We start from the raw sequence: 25,617 nt of genomic DNA, 5'->3' as shown, positions 1-25,617 counted from the left end.
CTATGGGAGGCCGAGGCGAGCAGATCATGAGGTCAGGAGTTCAAGACCAGTCTGACCAACATGGTGAAACCCCCATCTCCACTAAAAATACAAAAAATTAGCCAGGCATAGTGGTGCGCGCCGGTAATCCCAGCTACTAAGGAGGCTGAGGCAGGAGAATCGCTTGAACCTGGGAGGTGGAGGTTACAGTGAGCTAAGATCATGCCATTGCACTCCAGCCTGGGTGACACAGCGAGACTCCATCTCAAAAGAAAAAAGAAAAAAAAAAGAGTGAAACTCTATCTCAAAAAAAAAAAAAAGCTAGATAGTATTGCGTGACTTTTTAACCTTCAATTTGCTATTTATATAATTTCTGGGATCCCTGTGTTTTCTCACACCACTTGTTAGAATTACCCAGCGTACCTCAGTCCTGAGCTCACACATTTTTTGTCCTCCTTTCATAGGCAAATACAAGGCCAGATATCACTTCCCTCTGTCACTCTCATCTATTAATATTTGCTCAAATCATTAGAGTATTTAATTAACAAGCTGTATTATAAGGAAAATTATTATGACCTGGGAGACTTTAATCTTGCCTCTAGCGGGTTTCCAAATGTGCTAAGATTCAATCTCTATGCTGCCACAGGGACTAGGTGTGTCTCATGGGGTGGGGGTGAGGCGGGGGAAGGAAAAAAGACAAAAAGAAAGACTGTGAGGAGGTGAAGGAGAAAGGAAGGAAGGAAGGGAGATGGGAGAAATGGAGAGATGGGCAGGAGCAGGGTGGGGAAGGGAGGCAGAGAGAGAGATTGTGGGAAATGTATGCTGGGAAGGTTGAAGAAACTCTCTGCCTCCTGGGAGACCTACTTCAACCAGTGATCTACTTTTTTATATAAGAGTTTAAAGTAAAAGTTTACTTCAACAAAGGGTCCTAAAGGTAACATAAAATTTTACTTTGCAAACCACTGTTATATATTATCCATTACTAGATAAATATCCAGGCAAATGACAGGGCGAGTTCTCTCAGGTTTAACCTCTTCTTTCAATAAAGCCCTTCCCACCAATACTTTCTCCAAAAACAAACCAAAAAAAGATGCCTAGCAAAGCATTATCTATTAGCTCATTGTTACCTGTGATAACCTGAAGTTACAGGACAGACAGAGTTTCCATGACCACTTTCTTTAAGTCGTTCCAATAACCTTCGGTACTTCTCCCTTTCCTCTTTTTGAACACCCTAAATAAAAGAAAGCATGTTAGATAAGTACCAGCACATTAAATTTATAATTAAAAGGCCAAATGTAACCCATAGATGTGTTTTATTTGCCAGCACTGTGTTTTTAATATTTCTTTGAATTAATTACTAACTTTATACATTTTTTAAAAATCAAAAAATCTGGCCTCCTTCAATCAACTGAATCCACAATCTATAGCTATGTAGGGCTATCCCATTTAGATGAGCCACTGCTCTCCAGGCCACTTTATTCATGTTATCTGCTAAATTCTGATGGCATCTAGGTTTTTGACAGAACTGGGTTGAACAGAATTAGGTTAACTACAAAAAAACTCAGCAGAAATCATCCACTTGCATAACGAGAACATGCAGCTTCCAAAATGAATTGGCCTCACCAACATCACCAGTAACCCCTATGGCTACATTCAACAGACACTTTTCCAGTCCTTATGTTACTTGATCTTTCTTCAGCATCTCACCCTGCTGACCTGCCTTGCCTTCCTAGACAATAAGTTCTTCTGATTCTTTTTTCTGTCTCCACTACAGATTATTCCTTCTGCCTACATCATACTGATGGTTTTGCCCATATCTCTTCTTGCACTACATTCCTTCCCTGAATAATCTCATCAGGTCCCTTGATTTAAATAGCAGCAATAGGTTAAAGATTCAGAAATGTGTCTCCTCCTCAAAATTCCCATCACCTATATCCATGAGCTTCCAGGAGAGGTTTTCTTGTGGGTTTCACAGGGAGTTTAAACAACGTCCAAAACTGGAGTCATCATCTTCCCCGTAAACATAGGGTTATCTTGGTAAGTGACACATAGTGACTCCAAAACTGAAATCTGGGACTCAGACCCTTCTATGTACTTTATATCACACTTAATCAACAGATACGTCCTTGCTAATACTACTTACCAATATTTCTAGAGTGTATCTTCTGCATATTCCCCTGTAGATATTTGCTCAGACCCATTTCTGACTTGTCATCTAAGAGACTGAAATATTTAATACATCATCTTTTTTTTTTTTTTTTTTTTGAGACGGAGTCTTGCTTTGTCACCCAGGCTGGAGTGCAGTGGCGCGATCTCAGCTCACTGCAAGCTCTGCTTCCCGCGTTCACGCCATTCTCCTGCCTCAGCCTCCAGAGTAGCTGGGACTACAGGCGCCCGCCACCACGCCTGGCTAATTTTTTGTATTTTTAGTAGAGACAGGGTTTTACCATGTTAGCCAGGATGGTCTCGATCTCCTGACCTCGTGATCCGCCCACCTCGGCCTCCCAAAGTGCTGGGATTACAGGCTAAGCCACCGCGCCTGGCCTTTAATACATCATCTTAAAACCCCTTTCAGGGCTATGGTTCATTCCCCTCTCTCTGCCTGCTCATCAAATATCAACTATTTATGTATAAGCTCTTAGAGGGCAGGAACCGCATTTCATTTAATCTTGAATTGCTAGCACAGTACAACTAGCACAGTACCTGGGACCCAAATAAATATTTCTTTGATGAACTAAATTAAACAAGTGACTCAGAAAACTAGCTGGCAAGTGAAATAGCAGATGGTCCTAGGGAGTGCCAGATACAGGAATAATTCTAAATTTTCCTGGAATAAAGGAAAACCTCAAAAGGAAAGTAAAAAGATTGACTCTTCACCATGCTGAGTGCTCTGAAAGGTGAAGGAAAAAGCAGAGATGCACACCATTTACTTCCCTTCCTTAGTCACAGTTATTAAAGTTTATAAAAAGAAACAAGTTAGGGCTGGGCACGGTGGCTCACGCCTGTAATTCCAGCACTCTGGGAGGCTGACGCTGGAGGATCGCTTGAGCCCAGGAGTTTGAAACCAGCCTAGGCAACATAGTGATATCCCATCTCTCTCTATAAAAAAAAAAACTTGGTAATTGTTTTAAAAAAAAGCAAGTTAGACTAATTCAGGTACCCAAAAAGAATCTAATCTTGGCCAGGTGCAGTGGCTCATGCCTGTTATCCCAGCACTTTGGGAGGCTGAGGTTAGTGGATCACCTGAGGTCAGGAGTTCGAGACCAGCCTGGACAACATGGTGAAACCTTATCTCTACTAAAAATACAAAAGATTAGCTGGGCGTGGTGGCACATGCCTGTAATCCCAGCTACTTGGGAGGCTGAGGCAGGAGAATCACTTGAACCTGGGAGGTGGAGGGTGCAGAGAGCCAAGATAGTGCCATTGCACTCCAGCCTGGGCAACAATAGCGAAACTCTGTCTCAAAAAAAAAAAAAAGGATCTAATCTTATCTCTTCCTAATATGACTCTTTTTTCTTCCCTATAATAAAAATAACTACATCTAAAACTTGACTAAATTATAGGTATCTAGAATATCTATAGAAGAATACATATAGGTATCAGAGGTTACTTGCCAAGAAGTAAACATGGTGGTGGAAGCCAGGTATGGAAGGGAGTCTGAGAAACTTAGTCACTGTACATACTTTAGTACCCTTTGAAATATATGACATGTGCTGGAACATGGGAGACAGAGGTTACAGTGAGCCAAGACTGCACTACTGCACCCAGCATGGGTGATAGAGTCTCACTCTGTCTCAAAAAAAAAAAAAAAAAAGGAAAAAAGAAATATATAACATAGTAGATATATTATTTGCTCCCAAAAATATTCATTAAAAATTATTTTTAGTCTTCTAATTTTTATTACTCAAAAAAGTTTCATTTTTAAATTTAGCTGTCTGACTGTGTGTCTGTGTCTTCAGCACTTTCACAACGATTTTCTGCTCCTTGATAAGCAACATGCTTGATCCTGTCACAGACTCATTGAGCACACATGGCCACTATAGGCCCTGCTAATGGGATCTGGACAATCTCATAAGAACTTTAGGTCTCATAGCATGAACCCCTCAAAGTCTGCCTGGGCACAAGCTGCATGCAGATTTTTGGTGCATCTGGGTTTGAGACAGCCTCATTTTGTTAAAGGCTGTATTGTAGGAAAACCTACAATGGTATGTCAAACTTTGAACCATTCTGAGTGTCTCTAGGCAGCATCTTCGGGAAGAGCTGTAAAATTTTTTTTTAAACAAATCAAGCTAAAAAGGCTTACCTCCTCCACAGTACAATGGGGACGCCTCAGACCCTTGCCACTCTCTTCAGAAATCATCTCTGTTACAGCCTGTTCCTGAGGTTTCCACATTAAAGAACTCTCTGGATTACCTTTGCTATGGCGACGGCCACCTGGTCTTCTATTATAGCCTTCTGAGTTCAAAGTAAAACTGAGCAACAGAAAAAAAAAAAGAAAAAAGTATCATCATGCTGCTTAAATTGCTGGAATCTAAGCTCTAGACCATCCTGTGATTAAGTTGCTTTAGGTGAAGCTTACTCCTGGCAAGTCAGACAAGTACAATTATGCAAAAGTTAGATCTATCCCTAGAGCACAGGGCACCCCAGCATTCCACTATGGAATGTCTGTTTCTAAACTAGAACTGCCACACAAAGAAAGCCTCTGCCTTCCTCTTCATGCCCATTTCCAACCCCAACTCTAGATTTAGCTCCCCTATTGCACATACCCCTTCTGATAACTGCATTTTTCCTTTAGTCACCTGGAACCACTGAAATTCATTATTGGTGTGATTTATTTAATGTCTATATGCCACACTAAACTTTTAAATTCCATGAAAAGAGCTTACATCCTTTCACCACTGTATCTTAGTACAGGGTCTAAGCCAAAAGGCCCTCAATGAATATCTGCCGAATGCTAAATTAATAAATGCCGAAAGAACTGAAGCCTGGAATTTGCACCCAGTCACAGTTGCTGGTGACAAAATCTGCCTTTCCTGCCATTACCAACAATGTGACAAACTGACATCATGCCCTTCTTTCCTTGGGTGACACTTTTGAAATGAATACCACTTATGTGGTGTTTCAAAAAAAAAAAAAAAGGCATAATCTGAAACAAATCATCAGTAAATATCAGACAAAATTAAAATATTAATGCCAATGAACACAAAGAAAGGGCAAGGAGTTGTTGCAGAATAAAGTAGATCAAAGAGACATGAAAACTATGTGCAATACACAATCTTGCACTGGATCCTGTATTAGGAAAAAGAAAAAGCTGTAAGAGAAAAATTTAAATAAGACCTGTAGATTACATAATAGTATTATATCTATGTTAATTTCCTGATGTTGGTAATCCATGATCATGTAAGTGAATGCCCTTATTCTTTTTTTTTTTTGAGACGGAGTCTTGCTCTGTCGCCCAGGCTGGAGTGTAGTGGCACAATCTCGGCTCACTGCAACCTCTGCCTCCTGGGTTCACACCATTCTCCTGCCTCAGCCTCCCGAGTAGCTGGGACTATAGGCGCCCGCCACTACGCCCAGCTAATTTTTTGTATTCTTTAGTAGAGACGGGGTTTCACTGTGTTAGCCAGGATGGTCTTGATCTCCTGACCTCGTGATTCACCCGCCTCGGCCTCCCAAAGTGCTGGGATTACAGGCGTGAGCCACCGCACCTGGCCTTTTTTTTTTTTTTTTAAGACAAAGTCTTGCTCTTGTCCCCCAGGCTGGAGTGCAATGGTGCGATCTCAGCTCACTGCAACCTCTGCCTCCCAGGTTCAAGCAATTGTCCTGCCTCAGTCTCCCGAGTAGCTACGACTATAGGTGCCTGCCACCACGCCTGGCTAATTTTTTGTATTTTAAGTAGAGATGGGGTTTCACCACGTTGGCCAGGCTGGTCTCAAACTCCTGACCTCAGGTGATCCGCCCTCCTCGGCCTCCCAAAGTGCTGGAATTACAGGCGTGACCCACCGCACCCAGCCTTGAATGCCCTTATTCTTAAGAAATAAACAGACTCAGCCAGGCGCAGTGGCTCAGTGAGCCTAGATCACACCACTGCACTCCAGTCTGGGCGACAGGGCGAGACTCCTTCTCAAAAAAAAAAAAAAAACAAAAACCAAAAAAAAAACAAAAAGCATGGAGCAAAAACTAACAAAGCTGAAGGAGAAATAGACAAATCCACAATTTTGGTAGAAAACTCAATTCCTGACTTATCAATCAATAAAAAAGTCGGCAGAAAAATCACTAACACCTGGAAAACATTATCAACCAACCTGACCTGACATTTAGGTCACTCTACCCAACAACAGCAGAATATGCATTCTTTTCAAGTGTACATGGAACATCATCCAACTGGACCATACTCTAGGTCATAAAACACACATTAAAAAACTTAGCCGGGCGCGGTGGCTCACGCCTGTAATCCCAGCACTTTGGGAGGCCGAGGCGGGCGGATCACAAGGTCAGGAGATCGAGACCACGGTGAAACCCCGTCTCTACTAAAAATACAAAAAATTAGCCGGGCGCGGTTGTGGGCGCCTGTAGTCCCAGCTACTCGGGAGGCTGAGGCAGGAGAATGGCGTGAACCCGGGAGGCGGAGCCTGCAGTGAGCCGAGATCGCGCCACTGCACTCCAGCCTGGGCGACAGAGCGAGACTCCGTCTCAAAAAAAAATAAATAAATAAAAAAATAAAAAACTTAAAAGAAATGAAATCATACAAAGCATATTCTCTAACCATAATAGAAGCTAGAAATCAATAACAGAAAGATATCTGCAAAGTCCCAAATATTTGGAAATTAAAAAACATATTTCTATTCTTTTAAACCACAGGTCAAAGAGGAAGTAAAACAGAAATTAGAAAATATTTATTTATTTATGTATTTATTTGAGACGGAGTCTCACTGTGTTGCCAGGCTGGAGTGCAGTGGCGCAATCTCGGCTCATTGCAACCTCTGCCTTCTGGGTTCAAGCGATTCTCCTGCCTCAGCCCCTTGAGTAGCTGGGATTATAGGTGCGCAACCCCTCGCCCGGCTAGTTTTTTTGTATTTTTAGTAGAGACGGGGTTTCACCATGTTAGCCAGGATGGTGTCGATCTCCTGACCTCGTGATCCACCCGCCTCAGCCTCCCAAAGTGCTGGGATTACAGGCTTGAGCCACCGCGCCTGGCCGAGATCTCTTATAATAACCACAACATAATCACCAAATTCAGGAACTTTTGCAATAGTATAACGTAATATGTAGCCCATATTCAAACATCTCTAAAGCTATTAAAAAATAACCTTCATAGCAATTTTGTCCCATCTAAAATCTAATCCAGGATCTCACATTGCATGCATTTAGTTATCACCTATCTTTGATCTCCTTCAGTCTGAAACAATTTTTCAGCTTTTCTTTATCTTTTTAATGAATACAGACCTATTGTTTTGTAGAATAAACATTAATTTCAGTTTAACCAGCTTTCTCATAATTAGAGTCTATCGTTTTTGCAGGAATGCTGCATTTAGTGATGATGTCTTTCTCAGGACAATACATGTGAATGCCATGATGTCAGTTTGTCCAACTGCTGGCAATTTCACTTTGATCTCTTGGTTAAGGTGGTGTCAGTCGTGCTTCTCCACTTTATTTTTCCCTTTGTAATTAATAAGTAATGTGGGCTGGGCGTGGTGGCTCATGCCTGTAATTCCAGCACTTTGGGAGGCCGAGGCGGGTAGATCACCTGAGGTCAGGACTTCGAGACCAGCCTGGCCAACATAGTGAAACCCTGTCTCTACTAAAAATACAAAATTAGCTGGGCATGGTGGCGTGTCCCTGTAGTCCCTGCTACTCAGGAGGCTGAGGCAGGACAATCGCTTGAACCTGGGAGGCAGAGGTTGCAGTGAGCTGAGATCATGCCACTGAACTCCAGCCTGGGCGACAGAGCGAGACTCCATCTCAAAAAAAAAAAAATAATGTGAAAGGAGATATTTTGAGTTTATGTAAATTTCAGTGCCTCATCAAACTTTTTTTTTTTTTTTTTTTTTTTGAGACAGAGTCTCACTGTCTCCTAGGCTGGAATGCAGTGATGTAATCTCAGCTCACTGCAACCTCTGCCTCCCGGTTCAAGCAATTCTACTGCCTTAGCCTCCTGAGTAGCTGGGATTACAAGTGCGTGCCGCCACATCTAGTTAATTTTTCTATTTTTAGTAAAGACGGGATGTCACCATGTTTGGCCAGGCTGCAAACCTATTTACTAGTTTTTGGCTCAATTGATGATTCCTGCCCATATCAGTTACTACCATGACAGTTACAAAATGGTGATTTTCTAATTCTATCATTCCTTCCACTTATTAGTTGGCATTCTACTATAAAGATCTTTCCCTCCCCAACCATATATATTTATTTATTAGCATCTGAGTCCCTGTCTTTATTCATTTTGATGTTTAAATTATCCCATCTGGCCAGTGAAAGCCCCTTCGAAATCTCCTCCTCTGTCAGGGTGGCATGCCCCAGTTTTTGAACACTCCTTTACTTGCTGGCACAAGATGTTCAGACTCACTTTATACTTTCCTTCCTAGCCCTACACTCAACCATTACTCCACTCCAGAGGGCGCTAGTTTTTAGCTCCTCATCCCTATATATAAGTGGATAGCCAAGGAGTACCAAGTATCTGAATAAAGACTAACCTGAAAGATCAGACCAAAATAAACAAACAGGGAGAGGGCACAAACCAGAAGGGAGCACTCAAAACATATTTTAAAATAATAAACAGCTTTAGAGAGATAAGGAAAGATTTTGCATCCTTATAAGAACAAGATGCTTAGAGAAAGAAAAAAAATATTGGGAATAGGCAGGGGGAGAACTTTTCTAACTTAAAAACTGAGTCAAAAAAGAATTAGTAAAAAATGTTTTTAAAAAGAGCAAGAAGGCCGGGCACAATGGCTCACGCCTGTAATCCCAGCACCTTGAGAGGCTGAGGTGGGCGGATCACCTGAGGTCAGGAGTTTGAGACTGGCCTGGCCAACATGGTGAAACTCTGTCTCTACTAAAAATGCGAAAAATAGCTGGGAGTGGTGGCGTGCCCCTGTAATCCCAGCTACTCGAGAGGCTCAGAATTGCTTGAACCCGGGAGGCAGAGGCTGCAGTGAGCCGAGACTGTGCCACCGAACTGCCTGGGTGACAGAGGGAGACCCCATCTCAAAAAAAAAAAAAAAAAAAAAAAAAAAAGCAAGAACAACAGAAGGAGAGAATGTATGGGAAAATTAGATAAATCCAGAAAGTCTAATGTCCAAGCAATAAAAATTCTACAAAGATATAGAAACAGGAGGGAAGAAAACTATTAATAATAACATTTCACAGAATTGATGGCTATGACCACTGTATGAAAACTAACCAGGCCATGTACACTTATAATTTCAGCACTCTTCTGTATGCATAATTATATTTTTAAGTTGAGAATAAAATAAGTGACAAGTCTTTCTAAAACAGTTTTCAAAATCAGATGCTATGGGCATATAATACAGTAGAAAATGTAAGGCCGGGCGCGGTAGCTCACATCTGTAATCCCAGCACTTTGGGAGGCCAAGGCAGGCGGATCACCTGAGGTCAGGAGTTCGAGACCAGCCTGGCCAACATGGTGAAACCCCGTCTCTACTAAAAATACAAAAATTAGCCGGGCATGGTTGTGGGGGGCACCCGTAATCCCAGCTACTCAAGAGGCTGAGGCAGGAGAATTGCTTGAACCCAGAAGGCAGAGGTCACAGTGAGCCAAGATCGCACCAATGCACTCCAGCCTGGGCGACAGAGCAAAACTCCATCTCAAAAAAAAAAAAAGAAAATATAACACACACCTAAGCTCAAGTCTCTCACTGGCTGCATGACATTCAGCAAGTTACTAACCTCAGAGTACTTAGTAGGACTACATAATAGAACAAAAGTGAGACTGCCTAGCAAGCATGAGCACCTAATAAATGCTAAGTTTCCATTTACAGAAAGACAGAATTTAACACTTACCCAAAGGAAGGCAGGACTCTGCGTGGCTGATCTCGGGTTACTGTCACTCTGATCTTTGGATAGTCACTTATTCCATTAGGAGATTTATTACCTATTTAAAAAATGCATTTGTAATTGTGAAATGAAAAATCACCTGCAAACAGTCTGCATAAGGAAAGAAAAAAAATCTGTGAGCAACCTACATCATAGAGCTAAATAAACACCTTGTTTTTCAATTTCTATTAAGAGCACAGGAGTCAAGCACAAATTTTGTAGAAGTTAAAGGAAAGCAATAGGGCTTAGTTTGTTTTTGATCTCAGACAGGTAATAACAGAATTCACTAGCAGGCTTTGCTTATTTTGCTTGATGGAACTATTAAGAGGCCATGAAGAACTCAAAGATTATAACTCTCTGTAATCTAATCAACTGGAGTAAACTGTTCAAATTCAAACCAGCCATATGTTTGGCTGGTAACATACCTAAAATATGAAAAATTCTGAATTCCTAAGCACATCTCGCTCCCAGGGGTTGCAGATAAAGAGATTGTGGACCTCTTTACACAAGAAACCTGCCCTAGGAATACATGGGCTTCTCTGATTAGACTACACAAAACCCACAGAAACACAGTAGTGCCAGCATCTAGAGGCACAAGATAAATCTACCATCCCTCACATATGTCAATTTTAATGGTAAACAACTCTAAACAAATATTCCAAACAGATGATAAAATTCAATTTCTATTAATTTTCTAAATAAAATAAAAGGCTTCAAAGAAATATCATCTTTGGGCCGGGCGCTGTGGCTCACACCTGTAATCCCAGCACTTTGGGAGGCCAAGGTGGGCAGATCACCTGAGGTCAGGAGTTCAAGATCAGCCTGACCAACATGGAGAAACCCCGTCTCTACTTCTAAAAATACAAAATTAGCCAGGGTGGTAGTGCATGCCTGTAATCCCAGCCACTCAGGAGGCTGAGGCAGGAGAATCGCTTGAACCCGGGAGGCAGAGGTTGCAGTGACCCGAGATAGCACCATTGCTCTCCAGCCTGCGCGACAAGAGCGAAACTCCATCTCAAAAAAAAAAGAAAAAAAAATATCATCTTTGTTCCAAGATTTTAGGAGCTAGCTTCTCAGACATACGGGTATGTATTTATTCTCCTTTGCTTTTCTCTACCCCTAGAGGTACTTTTTAAAAAAGTTTGAAAAGCACAACTCTAAGTCTTCTATCATTTTCTTAACTTCTTCCACTTTTGAATTTTAAACCTACAACTTCTCTAAGCTCATTTTCCCTAACTTCCTTCCCTTCCAGTTTTACAAGCCTACCTGAGTGGCAGACATCACAACTATTTTGCAGGATTCTGGCTTCTTCCTACTTTTCCCCACCACAGCATTTTGTATAGTGCATATATATAATAATGACAATTCAACTTTAAGATCTAAGGATGACATGGAAGTCCCTAGTCGATAAAACTGTGATAACTGGGAACCTAAGGCTGCTCCCCAACTAGATGATGAACTCCTAAAGGACAGGAATAAGGTTTTATTATTTTGTTATTCTTGATAACTTAGCTCAGGACCTGGCACAGAGTAAGTTCTCAGGAAATGTTTTTGCTTTTTTCTTTTTTTTTAAATGAATGAACCTTTTTAATATGACCTTGATCTAAGTCACATTGAGGACACTGATAATACAAACAAAAAACAACAGTAAATTGAAAGACAACAATTCTGAAGAAAAGCTATTTGCTTTTTAGAACAGTAGAAAGAATGTCTTTCTCATCCCAATCCAAATCAGTGTTTTCCTTTCATATTTTCAAAATGTAGGAAAAAATGGGCAGAAGGAGGTAGGGGGGAACAGAAATATTTTTGACCACCTCACCCAGTTTCAGCATGTTGTTCCAGGATCCAGAACCTGTCAGTTCACAAGATGAAGAGTTCGAAAATACCTTAAAATCAAACATAATCACTTCTGTAGCATCTCAATTTTGTTATCTAAGTAAGTTTCTATTATGAAAACAAAACTTTTTCTTAGGTAGCTCACAGAAGAGATACCATCAATAAGACCTAAGGTTTAATTTGTCAAGACTCACAAAATGATGTAGAAATAACAATTCCAAGGCCAGGCGCAGTGGCTCACGCCTGTAATCCCAGCACTTTGGGAGGCTGAGGAGGGCGGATCACAAGGTCAGGAGTTCCGAGACCAACCTGACCAATATGGTGAAACCCCGTCTCTGCTAAAAATACAAAAATCAGCCAGGAATGGTGGTGGGTGCCTGTAGTCCCAGCCACTTGGGAGGCTGAGGCAGGAGAATTGCTTGAACCCGGGAGGTGGAGATTGCAGTGAGCCAAGATCATGCCACTGCACTCCAGCCTGGAAGACAAAGCCAGACTCTGTCTCAAAAAAAATAAAATAAAATAAAATAACAATTCCAGTTTCTTTGTACAAACTTAAATAAGAAGGCATATGTAATAATATTTAGCTCCTTACAAACACGTTTTAAATGTTCAATGTATTAACCTTTAATTTCTTGGCCTTTATATCACAGCTAATAAAGATACAAGTATTTCTGGAAAAATGTAATTGTATACATTAACTCTCAAACAGATAATTGTCTAAAATGTAATGATGAAGTATAAAGATCAGTATTCCTAATGGAGTCTCATCCCCACTGACCTCTCCTGAAGGGGCCACATTCCGTGTTCCATTACAAGCAGAAGTTACCATGGGCTTTGTGGTCAGCTGGAATGGGAATCCAAATAAGCTGGCAGCATTGTAGAGACTGTTTTTCACTTGGTGAATAAAGCAATCTAGAAAGTTTTAACAAACTGTAAATATAGAGTAATAAACTTCCAGCAAAAAAATAAAACAATATTTTAGAAAGAGCCTCTCTCAATTTTTATTAAAAGTTCTATTGGCTGGGTGTGGTGCTCACACCTGTAATCCCAACACTTTGGGAGGCTAAGGTGGGAGGATGGCTTGAGCCCAGGAGCTCGAAACCAGCTTGGGCCACCATAGAGAAACCCCATCTGTACAAAAAATTAGCAGGAAATGGTATTGCACGCCTCTAGTTCCAGCTACCTGGGAGGCTGAGGTGGGAGGATCACCTGAGCCCAGGAGGTTGAGGCTGCAGTAAGCTGTGATTGTGCCACTGCACTCCAGCCTGGGCAACAGAGTGAGACTCTGTCTCCAAAAACAAAAATTAAAAAAAGTCCTATTTTCAACCATTGAAATAAAAAGGTATTTATAAAAATAATCGTTTTCTAGGTCAGGTGTGGTGGCCCATGCCTGTAATCCCAGCACTTTGGGAGGCCAAGGTGGGCAGATCACCTGAGGTCGGGAGTTCAAGACCAGCCTGACTAACATGAAGAAACCCCATCTCTACTAAAAATACAAAGAATTAGCTGGGCGTGCTGGCACATCCCTATAATCCCACCTACTCAGGAGGCTGAGGCAGGAGAATCGCTTGAACCCAGGAGTCAGAGGTTGTGGTGAGCCAAGATTGCTCCACTGCACTCCAGCCTGGGCAACAAGGGTGAAACTTTGTCTCAAAAAAAAAAAAAAAAAAAAAAAAATTAGGCCAGACTCGTGGCTCACACCTGTAATCCCAGCACTTTGGGAGACTGAGGAGGGTGGATTACTTGAGGTCAGGAGATCGAGAACATCCTGGCTAACACGGTGAAACCCCATCTCTACTGAAAATACAAAACATTAGCCGGGCGTGGTGGTACACGACTGTAGTCCCAGCTACTCAGGAGGCTGATGTAGAAGAATCTCTTGAACCGGGGAGGCGGAGGTTGCAGTGAGCCAAGATCACACCACTGCACTCCAGCCAGGGCGATAGAGTGAGACTCCATCTCAAAATAAATAAATAATCTTTTTCTAACTGAATAACTGGAACATCAGTATTGTAATTGTGTTTTTAAAATAAAACATCTGAACATAAAAACATAAAACCAAGGCCGGGCGCGGTGGCTCAAGCCTGTAATCCCAGCACTTTGGGAGGCCGAGACGGGCGGATCACGAGGTCAGGAGATCGAGACCATCCTGGCTAACATGGTGAAACCCCGTCTCTACTAAAAAATACAAAAAACTAGCCGGGCGAGGTGGCGGACGCCTGTAGTCCCAGCTACTCGGGAGGCTGAGGCAGGAGAATGGCGTAAACCCGGGAAGCGGAGCTTGCAGTGAGCTGAGATCCGGCCACTGCACTCCAGCCTGGGTGACAGAGCGAGACTCCATCTCAAAAAAAAAAAAAAAGAAAAAAAAAAAAAAACATAAAACCATCACTTTAGCAAATCCGTACTGATTCACACACATACACAAAATGTTCTGAAATGACAGCTGTTAAGCAATGAGTTCTCCAGGATATATAAAATAAATTTTTGCCAGGCGTGGTGGCTCACGCCTATAATCCCAACACTTTGGGAGGCTAAGGCAGATGGATCACGAGGTCAGGAGTTCAAGACCAGCTTGGCAAACATGGTGAAATCCCATCTCTAAAAAAAATACAAAAATTAGCTGGGCTCAGTGGTGTGTGCCTGTAGTCCCAGCTACTTGGCAGGCTGAGGCAGGAGAATCACTTGAACCTGGAAAGTGGAGGTTGCAGTGAGCTGAGATCGTGCCATTACACTCCAGCCTGGACGTCAGAGTGAGACTCTGTCTCACAAAAAATAAACAAAATAAATAAATAGATAAATTTTTACCACAGAGATGAGGGCATGATTAAACAACAAGGAGCATATAGCCACCAAGTATGGTGGAATTCTGTCATAGTCTCACTAGTTTGTCCTTACTTCCCAGGCAAGTAACAATGTACTGTAGTTACCCTAAACAATTATTTACTAAGCCCCTATTAAATCTTGGCTAAGTATAAAATATGCAGCTTTTTTTTTTTTTTTTTTTTTTTTTTTTTTGAGACAGGGTCTTACTCTGTCACCCAGACTAGAGTGCAGTGGCATGATCACTACTCACTGCAGCCTCAACCTCCCGGGCTCAAGTGATCCTCCTACCTCAGTCTCCTGAGTAGCTGGGATCACAGGCATGCACCACCATGCCTGGCTAATTTTTTTTGATTTTTTGGTAGAGGCAGGGTCTCACTATATTGCCCAGGCTGGTCTGGAACTCCTGGGCTCAGATGATCCTTCTGCCACAGCCTCCCAAAGTGCTGAGATTACAGGTGTATGCCACTGCACCTGGCCTAAAATATGTAGCTTTTAAACATCTAAGATGGAACAAGACTATCCCTCTAGTGGAGATGTGTTAGAAGATCTTAGGCCGGGCACCGTGGCTAATGCCTGTAATCCTAGCACTTTGGGAGGCAGAGGCAGGCAGATCACTTGAGGTCAGAAGTTCGAGACCAGCCTGGTCAACATGGCAATATCTCGTCTCTACTAAAAATACAAAAATTGGCTGCGCACAATGGCTCACTCCTATAATCCCAGCACTTAGGGAGGCCGAGGCAGGCAGATCACTTGAAGCCAGGAGTTCAAGACCAGCCTGACCATCATGGCAAAACCATCTCTACTAAAAATACAAAAATTAGCTGGGCATCATGGCACACACCTATAATCCCAGCTACTCTGGAGGCTGAGGCAAAAGAATCGCTTGAACCCAGGAGGTGGAGGTTGCAGTGAGCCAAGATGGCACCATTGCACTCCAGTCTGGGCAACAGAGTGAGACTCCATCTCAAAAAATAAATAAATAAACAAATAAATTAATTAAATTAGCTGGGTCTGGTGGCACATGCCTGTAATACCAGCTACTTGGGAGGCTAAAGCAGGAGAATCATTGGAACTGGGAAGTGGAGGTTGCAGTGAGCTGAGATCATGCCACTGCACTCCAGTATGGGTGACAGTGGGAGACCCTGTCTCAAAAAAAAAAAAAAAAAAAAAAAAAAAAATCTCAGGCTCATCCCCTTGCCACCAAAAATAAAAGGAAAGGGTTGGTTTCAGTGCTTTCCTCACTTCCTCCTTTTATTACACTACCTCTTTCTCACTTTCTGTATATCTGATGTAAGCTTTCTACAATTTCCTATTTCCTAATTAAGGGTATTTGAAAACACTAGTTTGAGAAAAACAGAACATCACGTTAGCCAATCTGCTTTAGAGAAAGATAGACTGCAATGGTAGCTTTTAAGCAGTGCTCCAGAACATGTAAAATACTTTCCAGAAACACAGGGGAATAACAAACAAAAGAGAAAAAGTAATGGCCAGGTAAAGCACAATCCAATTTGAGTAATTTGCTAATAGTTATAAGTACCAAACGATGCAAACAGTTGTTTTTCATTTTAGGAATCACAGAGAATTCCAGGTTATCCCCCTCTAATACTGCTGAGAGATATTACACACTCTGCTGTGCTTTACAAGGAGGAGAAAAAGAGCTTTAGCGATTGATGCTTAACCACAGTCATCCAGACCCTAGAGGACAAGAGTACTCTTGGTAACACAGCAAATTGTGGCTACTAAACAATATCATAATATTTGTTTTCCTATGAGTGTTATCAAAATCTGGATATGTCCCTGAGATTATGTCAAAAGATCTCACTGATTTTTTTAAAAAACAGAAGGCCTGCCTCATCTGTAAAATGGGGAAAAGATCACCTTACTTTTCTGAGACTGAACTACATAGATCTCTTAAAATCCCTTTCACCTTTAAGGTCATGAGCCTGAGCCAGGTACGGTGGCTCATTTAATCCTAGCACTTTTGGAGGCCAAAGTGGGTGGATCACTTGAGGTCAGGAGTTTGAGACCAGCCTGGCCAACATAGTGAAACCCTGTCTCTACTAAAATACAAAAATTAGCTGCACTTTGGGAGGCCATGGTAGGTGGCTCACTTGAGGTCAGGAGTTCAAGACCAGTCTGGCCAATATGGTGAAACCCCATCTCTACTAAAATACAAAAATTAGCTGGGCGTGGTGGTACACACCTGTAATCCCAGCTACTCAGGAGGCTGAGGCAGGAGAATCGCTTGAACCTGGGAGGTGGAGGTTGCAGTGAACCGAGATTGTGCCACTGCACTCCAGCCTGGGTGACACAGCGAGACTCCGTCTCAAAAAAAAAAAAAAAAAAAAAAGATCATGAGCCTGAAATTCTGAGGTCTTCTTTTACCCTTGCTTTGCTTTTTTTTCTCTCAAAAGCAACCAGTGGAGTTGTACTGTCCAACACAATAGCTAGTAGCCAGATATGGTTACCTAACTTAAAATTTTATTAGAATCAAATAAAATTTAAAATTCAATTCCTCAATTGAACTAGCCACATTTCGAGTGCCCAACAGTCATCACTGCAGAAGTTCTCTTGGACAGCACTCTACAGACCTTTACAAACTCTGCTACCCACTGCCTACCCTTTGGCTTAGATTTCCTTCTACAATTTGCCATTCAGAAAATCATACTACACAAGTTTGCATTTTCGACATTAGTTTACTTTTTAATTAAAAAAAAAAAAAGTAAATCATACTACATATTTAATAGGAATGATGTAATAAGTGATCCTTAACACAGAAGTCCATAAAACAGAGGATTATCCTAAGTAATTCAATCAGAAACCTTCTGTAACACCAAAGTTTGTGTTCTTGGTTTGTTTTTTTTTTTTTAACCACATCCAAGTACAAGCTGTTTATATTTTTCTTTAAAACTGACTTCCTTTTTTGGCTTTAAAAAAAGATAATTTTAAATTACTACTGCATATGTAAAGCCAACATCACCTGCCTTATAAAGAAATGAAAACACAGCCCGGTGCGGTGGCTCACACCTGTAATACCAGCACTTTGGGAGGCCGAGGTGGGCGGATCACTTGAGGTCAAGAGTTCAAGACCAGTGTGGCCAACATGGTGAAACCCTGTCTCCATTAAAAATACAAAAATTAGCCGGGCATAGTGGCAGGTGCCTGTAATCCCAGCTACTGGGGAGGCTGAGGCAGGAGAATCGCTTGAACCTGGGAGGCGGAGGTTGCAATGAGCCAAGATCGTGCCATTGCACTCCAGCCTGGGCAATGAGAGCGAAACTCCATCTCAAAAAAAAAAAAAAAAAGAAAAAAGAAATGAAAACACAATAATACTAAGTTCTAGTTGGGCCTGTTAAAAAATGAGAGATTAGCGTATATTAGGCAAGTATTGAAGATATACTAGCATTAAATCAAGATTTTCTGTTTGAAATAAACAGGATGTGAGCACCTCAAATAAATAACTGAAAAGGATACACCTTTCTTAATACATAATCACAATTCAAATGTTACACAATACTGTGAATGTGGAATCCCCTAAAATCATTTCCTAAATTGGTATCTATCCTGTGCTTTGGGAAATGCTGTTCTAATGAATTTAGTATAAATTCCTGTCATTCGAAAATGCTTGGCCGGGTATGGTGGTTCGCGCCTGTAATCCCAGCATTTTGGAAAGCCAAGGTGAGAGCATCACTTAAGCCCAGGAGTTCGAGATCAGCCTGAGCAATATAGCAAGATGCTGTCTCCATTAAAAAACAAAACAAAACAAAACAATAATTTGATCTACCTGTCTTCAGCCATTTTTTTTCCCGAGCTCTATTCGCTATTTCTTGAATTTGCACAACTTTCCCATACTGTTCCCTCTGCCTGGAATATTTTTCCTTCCTATTGCTCTCCTTTGATATCCTATCCACCCTTCAAAACCTGGGCTAACATACTAACTCATACTAACTCCAGCAAACATTTACTGAGCCTCCATGAGATGAAAATTGGATAGGATTTTGTTACTACCTTTTTTTTAAATTTTTTATCATATTTTCATTGACATTAGCATTATTATGTGCTTGTCTTATACCCCTACCATATAATCATGTAAGGTCCTTAAAAATGGAAACCCAGGCCGGGTGCAGTAGCTTATGCCTGTAATGCTAGCACTTTGGGAGGCCAAGGCAGGTGGATCACTTGAGGTCAGGAGCTTGAGACCAGCCTGGCCAAGATGGCGAAACCCTGTCCCTACTAAAAATAAAAAAATTAGCCGGGCGTGGTGGTGGGCACCTGTAGTCTCAGCTACTTGGGAGGCTGAGGCAGGGGAATCACTTGAACCCGGGAGGTGGAGGTTGCAGTGGGCCAAGATTGTGCCATTGCACTCCAGCCTGAGCAACAGAGCAAGACTCCATCTAAAAAAAAAAATGGAGACCCTGTCTTACTAATTTTTGTATTTTCTGTAAAACCTAACACATTGGTTAGCACTGAGACATGTTCAATAAGTACTTGCTGGCCGGGCGCGGTGGCTCAAGCCTGTAATCCCAGTACTTTGGGAGGCCGAGACGGGCGGATCACGAGGTCGGGAGATCGAGACCATCCTGGTTAACACGGTGAAACCCCGTCTCTACTAAAAAATACAAAAAACTAGCCGGGCGAGGTGGCGGGCGCCTGTAGTCCCAGCTACTCGGGAGGCTGAGGCAGGAGAATGGCGTGAACCCGGGAGGCGGAGCTTGCAGTGAGCTGAGATCCGGCCACTGCACTCCAGCCTGGGTGACAGAGCGAGACTCCGTCTCAAAAAAAAAATAAATAAAATAAGTACTTGCTGAATTTAAACAAAATATTAACACAAATATGTCCACACTCAGTTACCACATCTGGAGGTAGACCCAAATTTATCAACATTTTTGAGAAGAATATATTATTATAGTATTTTATTATGCCTTTTTTCCTTTAATCTACTTTTCTTTATCCATTCACATATACTGAAGTATAAGACTTGGCTGGGCACAGTGGCTTATATCCATAATCCTAGCTCTTTGGAAGGCCAGGAGTTCCGAGATCAGTCCGGGCAACATACAGAGACCCAGTATCTACATATAAAATAATCTTCCAGGTGTAGTGGTACCTGCCTGTAGTCCCAGCTACTCAGGAAACTGAGGCAGGAGGATCGCATGAGCCCAGGAGTTTGAGGCTGCAGTGAGCTACGATCGTGCCACTGCACTGCACTGAAGCCTGGGCAACAGAGTGACACCCTTGCCTCTTACAAAATTTAAAAAAAAACAAAAACTGTTGATGACAAGATCAAGACAGAGCAAGAGCCTGTCTCAAAAAAAAAAAAAAAAAAAAAAAAAAAGGAAAGAAAAAAAAAGAAAAATATTACTGCTTCCTAAAGATAGGAATATTCTTTCAAAATGCCACTGCTGCCTATTTTCAGCCTGGGCAATATGGCAAGACCCTGTTTCTACAAAAATATACAAAAATTAGCTAGGTGTGATAATGCGCCTGTAGGCCCAACTAACTACTTGGGATGCTGAGGTGGGAGGATCACCTGGGCCCAGGGAGGTGGAGACTGCAGTGAGCCATAATCATGCCACTGCATCCCAGCCTGGGTGACAGAATGAGACCCTGTCTCGAAAAAAAAAAAAAAAAAAGTAAGATGGGTTCCCTCAGCCATCTGAACTAGAGTCACCTCAGTTTGAAATATTAACAACATTTCCTCCTTAAAAATAAAAAGTATCTTCTCTTTATAGGATTTAGAATTTTAAAATGCACAGTCTGCACCTAGGCTTATTTACCTGCAAGGATTAGACAAGTCCTTGGTAACAGTAGTTACCTCTAGAAAAGATAAGGAAGGGACAGGAAAAAGACTTTCTTTCTTTGGTGTTTTTTTTTTTTTTTTTTGAGACGGAGTCTCGCTCTGTCACCCAGGCTGGAGTGCAGTAGCAGAATCTTGGCTCACTGCAACCTTCGCCTCCCAGGTTCAAGTGATTCTCATGCCTCAGCCTCCCGAGTAGCTGTGGCTATAGGCATGCGCCACCTGGCTAATTTTTAATTTTTAGTAGAGATGGGGTTTCACCATGTTGGCCAGGTTGGTCTCAAACTCCTGATCCCAAGTGATCCTCCCACCTCAGCCTCCAAAGTGCTGGGATTAAAGGTTTGAGCCACCGCGTCCGGCCAGAAAAGAGACTTTTCTTTTTCTTGACACAGTCTTGCTCTGTCGCCCCAGGCTGGAGTGCAGTGGTACGATCTCGGCTCACAGCAACCTCCACCTCCCAGGTTCAAGTGATTCTCCTGCCTCAGTCTCCTGAGTAGCTGGGATTACAAGTGCCTGCCACCACACCCAGCTAATTTTTGTACTTTTAGTAGAGACGGGGTTTCGCCACGTTGGCCAGGCTGGTCTCAAACTCCTGACTCAGGTGATCCGCCTGCCTTGGCCTCCCAAAGTGCTAGGATTACAGGTGTGAGCCACTGCGCCTGGCCAATACTTACTTTTTACCACATACTTTTTACCTTTTGAATTTTGTTCTATGCATATATTTTTCCTATTTAAAAATTTTTAAAATTTATATTCAGTACCTAATCTTGGTCTTTTGGCTGGTATTTCATCAGTGTCCACTGTAGAAAACAGAGTGCTGAAAGAGACAAAGAAAAAAAATATATATATATTTATGCACACATTCATTTATGTAAACTTACTATTCATATAACACATCCCCCTTCTGTCACTTTGTCATAAAATGAGATCCAACTGATGTTTTAAAAGACAATGCTGGTGGGACGCAATGGCTCATGCCTATAATCCCAGCACTTTGGGAGGCCAAAGTGGAGGATTGCTTGAGCCTTGGAGTTTGACATCAGCCTGGGCAACAAAGTAAGACCTCATCTCTATGAAAAAATAAATAAATAAATAATTAGCCAGCGTTGGTGGTACGTGACTGTGGTCCCAGCTACACGGGAGGCTAAGACAGGAGGATCACTTAAGCCCAGGAAGTTGAGGCTGCAGTGGGCCCAGGTCATGCCACTGCACTCCAGCCTAATCAAGAGTGAGACCTTGTCTCAAAAAGAAATAAAAATAAAAATAAAAGCAAAATAAAAGAGAGAATGCTATTCTATAGTAGGTTTTTCACATTTGAAGACTTACTGCTACAGTTTCAACTATTTGAGAGAGACCCAAACTTCTCAACAAATAATAATTTGCATCTGGTTAAAGTACAAACTTAAAACTGGCCAAAGTCATTTAGCTAGTAAATGAACCCAGGTAAGAGTTTAGGGCTAGTATTTTCTCTTTCACTCTAGAAATGATTTAAAAGCAACAAACAGGCCGGGCGCGGTGGCTCAAGCCTGTAATCCCAGCACTTTGGGAGGCCAAGGCGGGTGGATCACGAGGTCAGGAAATCGAGACCATCCTGGCTAACATGGTGAAACCACGTCTCTACTAAAAATACAAAAAAAAAAACTAGCCGGGCCTGGTGGCGGGTGCCTGTAGTCCCAGCTACTCGGAGGCTGAGGCGGGAGAATGGCGTGAACCCGGGAGGCGGGGCTTGCAGTGAGCCGAGATCGCGCCACTGCACTGCAGCCTGGGCGAGACAGCGAGACTCTGTCTCAAAAAAAAACCAACAAACAAACAATTTCCTTTTGAAAATGATCCCCAAAGAAAGTCATCTTTTACTTTAAGTGACAGTATTAATATGAACGGCCTTAAAAGACAATTCTTTTTTATTGTTTTTTCTTTTGTGTGTAAGGGAGTTTAAAAAAAAAACTTCTACAAGTTAAAAAAGACAAATCTTAATCAAGGGTTATATTTAACTTCATTTTTATCACGCAAACTATATTATGGTGGTAATAAAGAACTTTGGAATTGTGGAAAGTTTCAGGACCCAGATGTCAAGAATGGTAAAGGGTCATATCATATTACTTATCATCTCTCTGAACCCTTCTGATCAATTATATTCACACATGCCAAAAAAAAAAAAAAAAAAAGAATAGAATAAAATGAGATCCCAGGATTTTATTCAACTCAGCTTTATACATTCCAACAAGCCCTGCTGGGCTTCATTTTGACTGAAAAATGGTTTACACCGAGAAGCGTTGTTTTGGATTAAGAATGTGAACATCTGAAGTATAGTAAAAATCAAGGTTTTGATCACCAAACCATGTTCCACCGACTAGCAGGGATTCACATCAAAGACAGGACAAGGGAGAGGAAATTAGCTTTCCCTTATTCGATAAATAGGGACCAAGTGCTTATCATGCACCAGACTCTGCAAAAGGCCCCAGGGTAGAATAGACAAACACTACCCTTATATACAGTAAGCATCAGTTTAGGCACTTCACACCACATCAAATGATCATTATCAAATGATCCTCACATCAACCCTACAGAAAGATAGGAGAGAAAAATAAGGCAAAACCATGAATCTCTGGAACACATGATACAATTTAGTTAACAACCAATCTCATCAATAACCTGCATTCTCAGTCTAATGTATTAGACATCTTGTTCTCTCAAGCTCCCACAAATGAACACTTCTTCCACTTTTCTTGATATTGAGGCTTAGTTAAAAAAATGAAATTAACAGCCGGGAGCGGGAGCTCACGCCTGTCATCCCAGCCTTTGGGAGGTCGAGGCGGGTGGATCACGAGGTCAGGAGATCCAGACCATCCTGGCTAACACGGTAAAACCCCGTCTCTACTAAAAATACAAAAAATTAGGCGGGCGAGTCCGGGCGCGGTGGCTCACGCCTGTAATCCCAGCACTTTGGGAGGCCGAGGTGGGTGGATCACGAGGTCAGGAGTTCAAGACCAGCCTGGCCAAGATGGTGAAAACCCATCTCTACTAAAAAGTACAAAAAAAGTAGCTGGGTGCAGTGGCAGGAGCCTGTAATCCCAGCTACTAGGGAGGCTGAGGCAGGAGAATCGCCTGAACCCAGTGGGCAGAGGTTGCAGTGAGCCGAGATCGTGCCACTGCACTTCAGCTTGGGCAACAAAATGAGATTCTGTCTCAAAAAAAAAAAAAAAGTTAGCTGGGTGTGGTGTTGGGCGCCTGTAGTCCCAGCTACTCGGGAGGCTGAGGCAAGAGAATGGCGCGACCTCGGGAGGCGGAGCTTGCAGTAAGTCGAGATTGCACCACTGCACTCTAGCCTGGGGGACAGAGCGAGTCTCCGGAAAAAAAAAAAAAAAAAAAGAAATTAACATTTGATCACTAAAGTTGGAGAGGGGCACAGCATTTGTATAGTATTTTATTTTCTAGATTTTCAGGCAAGGAGGTCGATACAATAAAAATGGGACACTCCAAAGAGTAGATGCTAAATAAGAACAGCTTTTGGGGCCGGGTGCAGGGGCTCATGCCTGCAGTCCCAGCACTTCCAGAGGCTGGGGTGGGCGGATCACTTGAGGTCAGGAGTTCAAGGCCAGCCTGGCCGATATGGTGAAACCCCATCTCTACTAAAAACACAAAAATTAGCCAGGCATGGTGGTGCACGCCTGTAATTCCGGTTACTTGGGAGGCTGAGGCAGGGGAATCGCTTGAACCCAGGGAGGGGGCGGGGGGAGGGGGGAGGCGGAGCTTGCAGTGAGCCGAGATCGCGCCACTGCACTCCAGCCTGGGCGACAGAGAAGACTCCGTCTCAACCAAAAGGAAAAGAAAGAAAAGAACAGCTTTGAGTTTCCCCCACATTTTAACCGAATTTAAAAGTACAGACTAGTGATTGTTTTAAAGGAGTGAGGCACCTAAGCCTTTTTACTCATTCACTAATTCTAAAGCACAAAACCCTTCTGGCCCCAAACACACAGACTGTTTGACAGCTGTTTTAGAACAAAACAGCTGCTGTTTCTTGCTGCAAGGACAGTACTTGCAGTCAAAACGGCTTTGGGCAAGCTATGAATCTCACTTCCTTTAACTGCACTTAATGTCTGCAGATGACACTTGGGAGGGTGCTTTGTAAACAGTGAGCCACAACAAAGACAGTATTCCTTCAATGTTAGTGTTCAGCCTAAGAGCGGCAAAGCCCCATTTGTTATCAGCAACCAGCTTGGCCTCTGACAAGAATGTCAAAGACCCTGCCATCACCGGCCGCTCCGAAGACGACCAGCTCCTCCTTCATCAGGAGCTGCCTCCCCACAGCCCGGCGGGAACGACTACGTCACTAGGATCCCGGCGACCTGCTTCGGGTGAGCCTGGCTGAATCAAAGCTATCACGGCCGAGGAGCCTGCTGTGGGGGAGGGGGTAAGGCCAGGCCGGCGCTCAGCCCCCTCTGGTCTCACCTGTCTGAGCGCCGCCTCTTCAGGAGGGCCCGGGCAGGGGGCACCGACCGGTCGCAGAAACGGAAAATGGTGCCGAGAATCCTAACCAGCCATCTGTACATACCAGGCCCGAGCAGCAGCGGCGGCCGACACACCCCGAGACGCAAACCCCAGAGCTGTCGCCGCCGCTGCCGCCTTCGCCGTCTCAGCCACCACCGCCAGAGTTCGGTCGCTGATTTGTGACGCGGTTGAAGGGCCCACAGATACAGCGTCCCCAGGGCTACCAGAGGCCCCCGCCCGCCACCACTCCTGACGTCACCTCCTCCCGCCCGACCGGAAAGCTCCATTCTCAATCTGCGCACGCGCAACCTAGCACCGCTCCCTATTTCCGAGCCCAGCAACAAGAGTAATTGTGGGACGGTGCCGGCCCCAATCGCTGACGAGATCGAAAGGGCTGTCGGCAGGGTTTTCTCTTCGGCTGAGCCAATCCCGAGCCGGCCCGTGGGACAAGGCCCACAGGCCTCACGTGAGGCTGCACCACTCCGGAGGAGGCGTTCCAGGGTCCCAGAGGAGAATAGGTGCTCAGTGTTTGCTGAGTGCACACGTAAAGGTAGCTCAGGTTAATTAACACACAAATACCGTTTTAGGCGCCCTTTATTTTGCACTTACCTTTTGCCTCGTACTTTTCATGCATTGTAACC

At 43.0% G+C, this 25,617-nt stretch overlaps 1 protein-coding gene across 2 annotated transcripts in view; it reads right to left on the bottom strand.

Moving 5' to 3' along the window:
- The window catches only part of LOC105480148 (SUMO specific peptidase 2), a 47,540-nt gene extending 22,348 nt beyond the window's left edge, over window positions 1–25,192 (bottom strand). Inside the window, exons 1-7 of one of the 2 annotated variants that reach the window (XM_011738658.2) lie at window positions 24,938–25,192; window positions 21,250–21,305; window positions 12,647–12,780; window positions 11,852–11,918; window positions 10,000–10,090; window positions 4,283–4,451; window positions 1,107–1,210 (exon numbers count right to left, since the gene is read on the bottom strand). In XM_011738658.2, coding sequence (XP_011736960.2) covers window positions 1,107–1,210; window positions 4,283–4,451; window positions 10,000–10,090; window positions 11,852–11,918; window positions 12,647–12,780; window positions 21,250–21,305; window positions 24,938–25,038 — 722 coding nt within the window. In that variant the 5' untranslated portion in view covers window positions 25,039–25,192. Of the gene's footprint in view, window positions 1–1,106; window positions 1,211–4,282; window positions 4,452–9,999; window positions 10,091–11,851; window positions 11,919–12,646; window positions 12,781–21,249; window positions 21,306–24,937 lie in introns of those variants that run through there. The other variant, XM_071091405.1, reaches the window with a different exon arrangement.
- Between the last annotated feature and the right edge of the window lie 425 nt (window positions 25,193–25,617).

Source organism: Macaca nemestrina, chromosome 2 (assembly GCF_043159975.1).
Source record: "Macaca nemestrina isolate mMacNem1 chromosome 2, mMacNem.hap1, whole genome shotgun sequence".
Lineage (NCBI taxonomy): Eukaryota > Metazoa > Chordata > Mammalia > Primates > Cercopithecidae > Macaca > Macaca nemestrina.
Note: the sequence above shows the minus strand (reverse complement) of the source record. Positions and strands in the feature narration are given on the sequence as shown.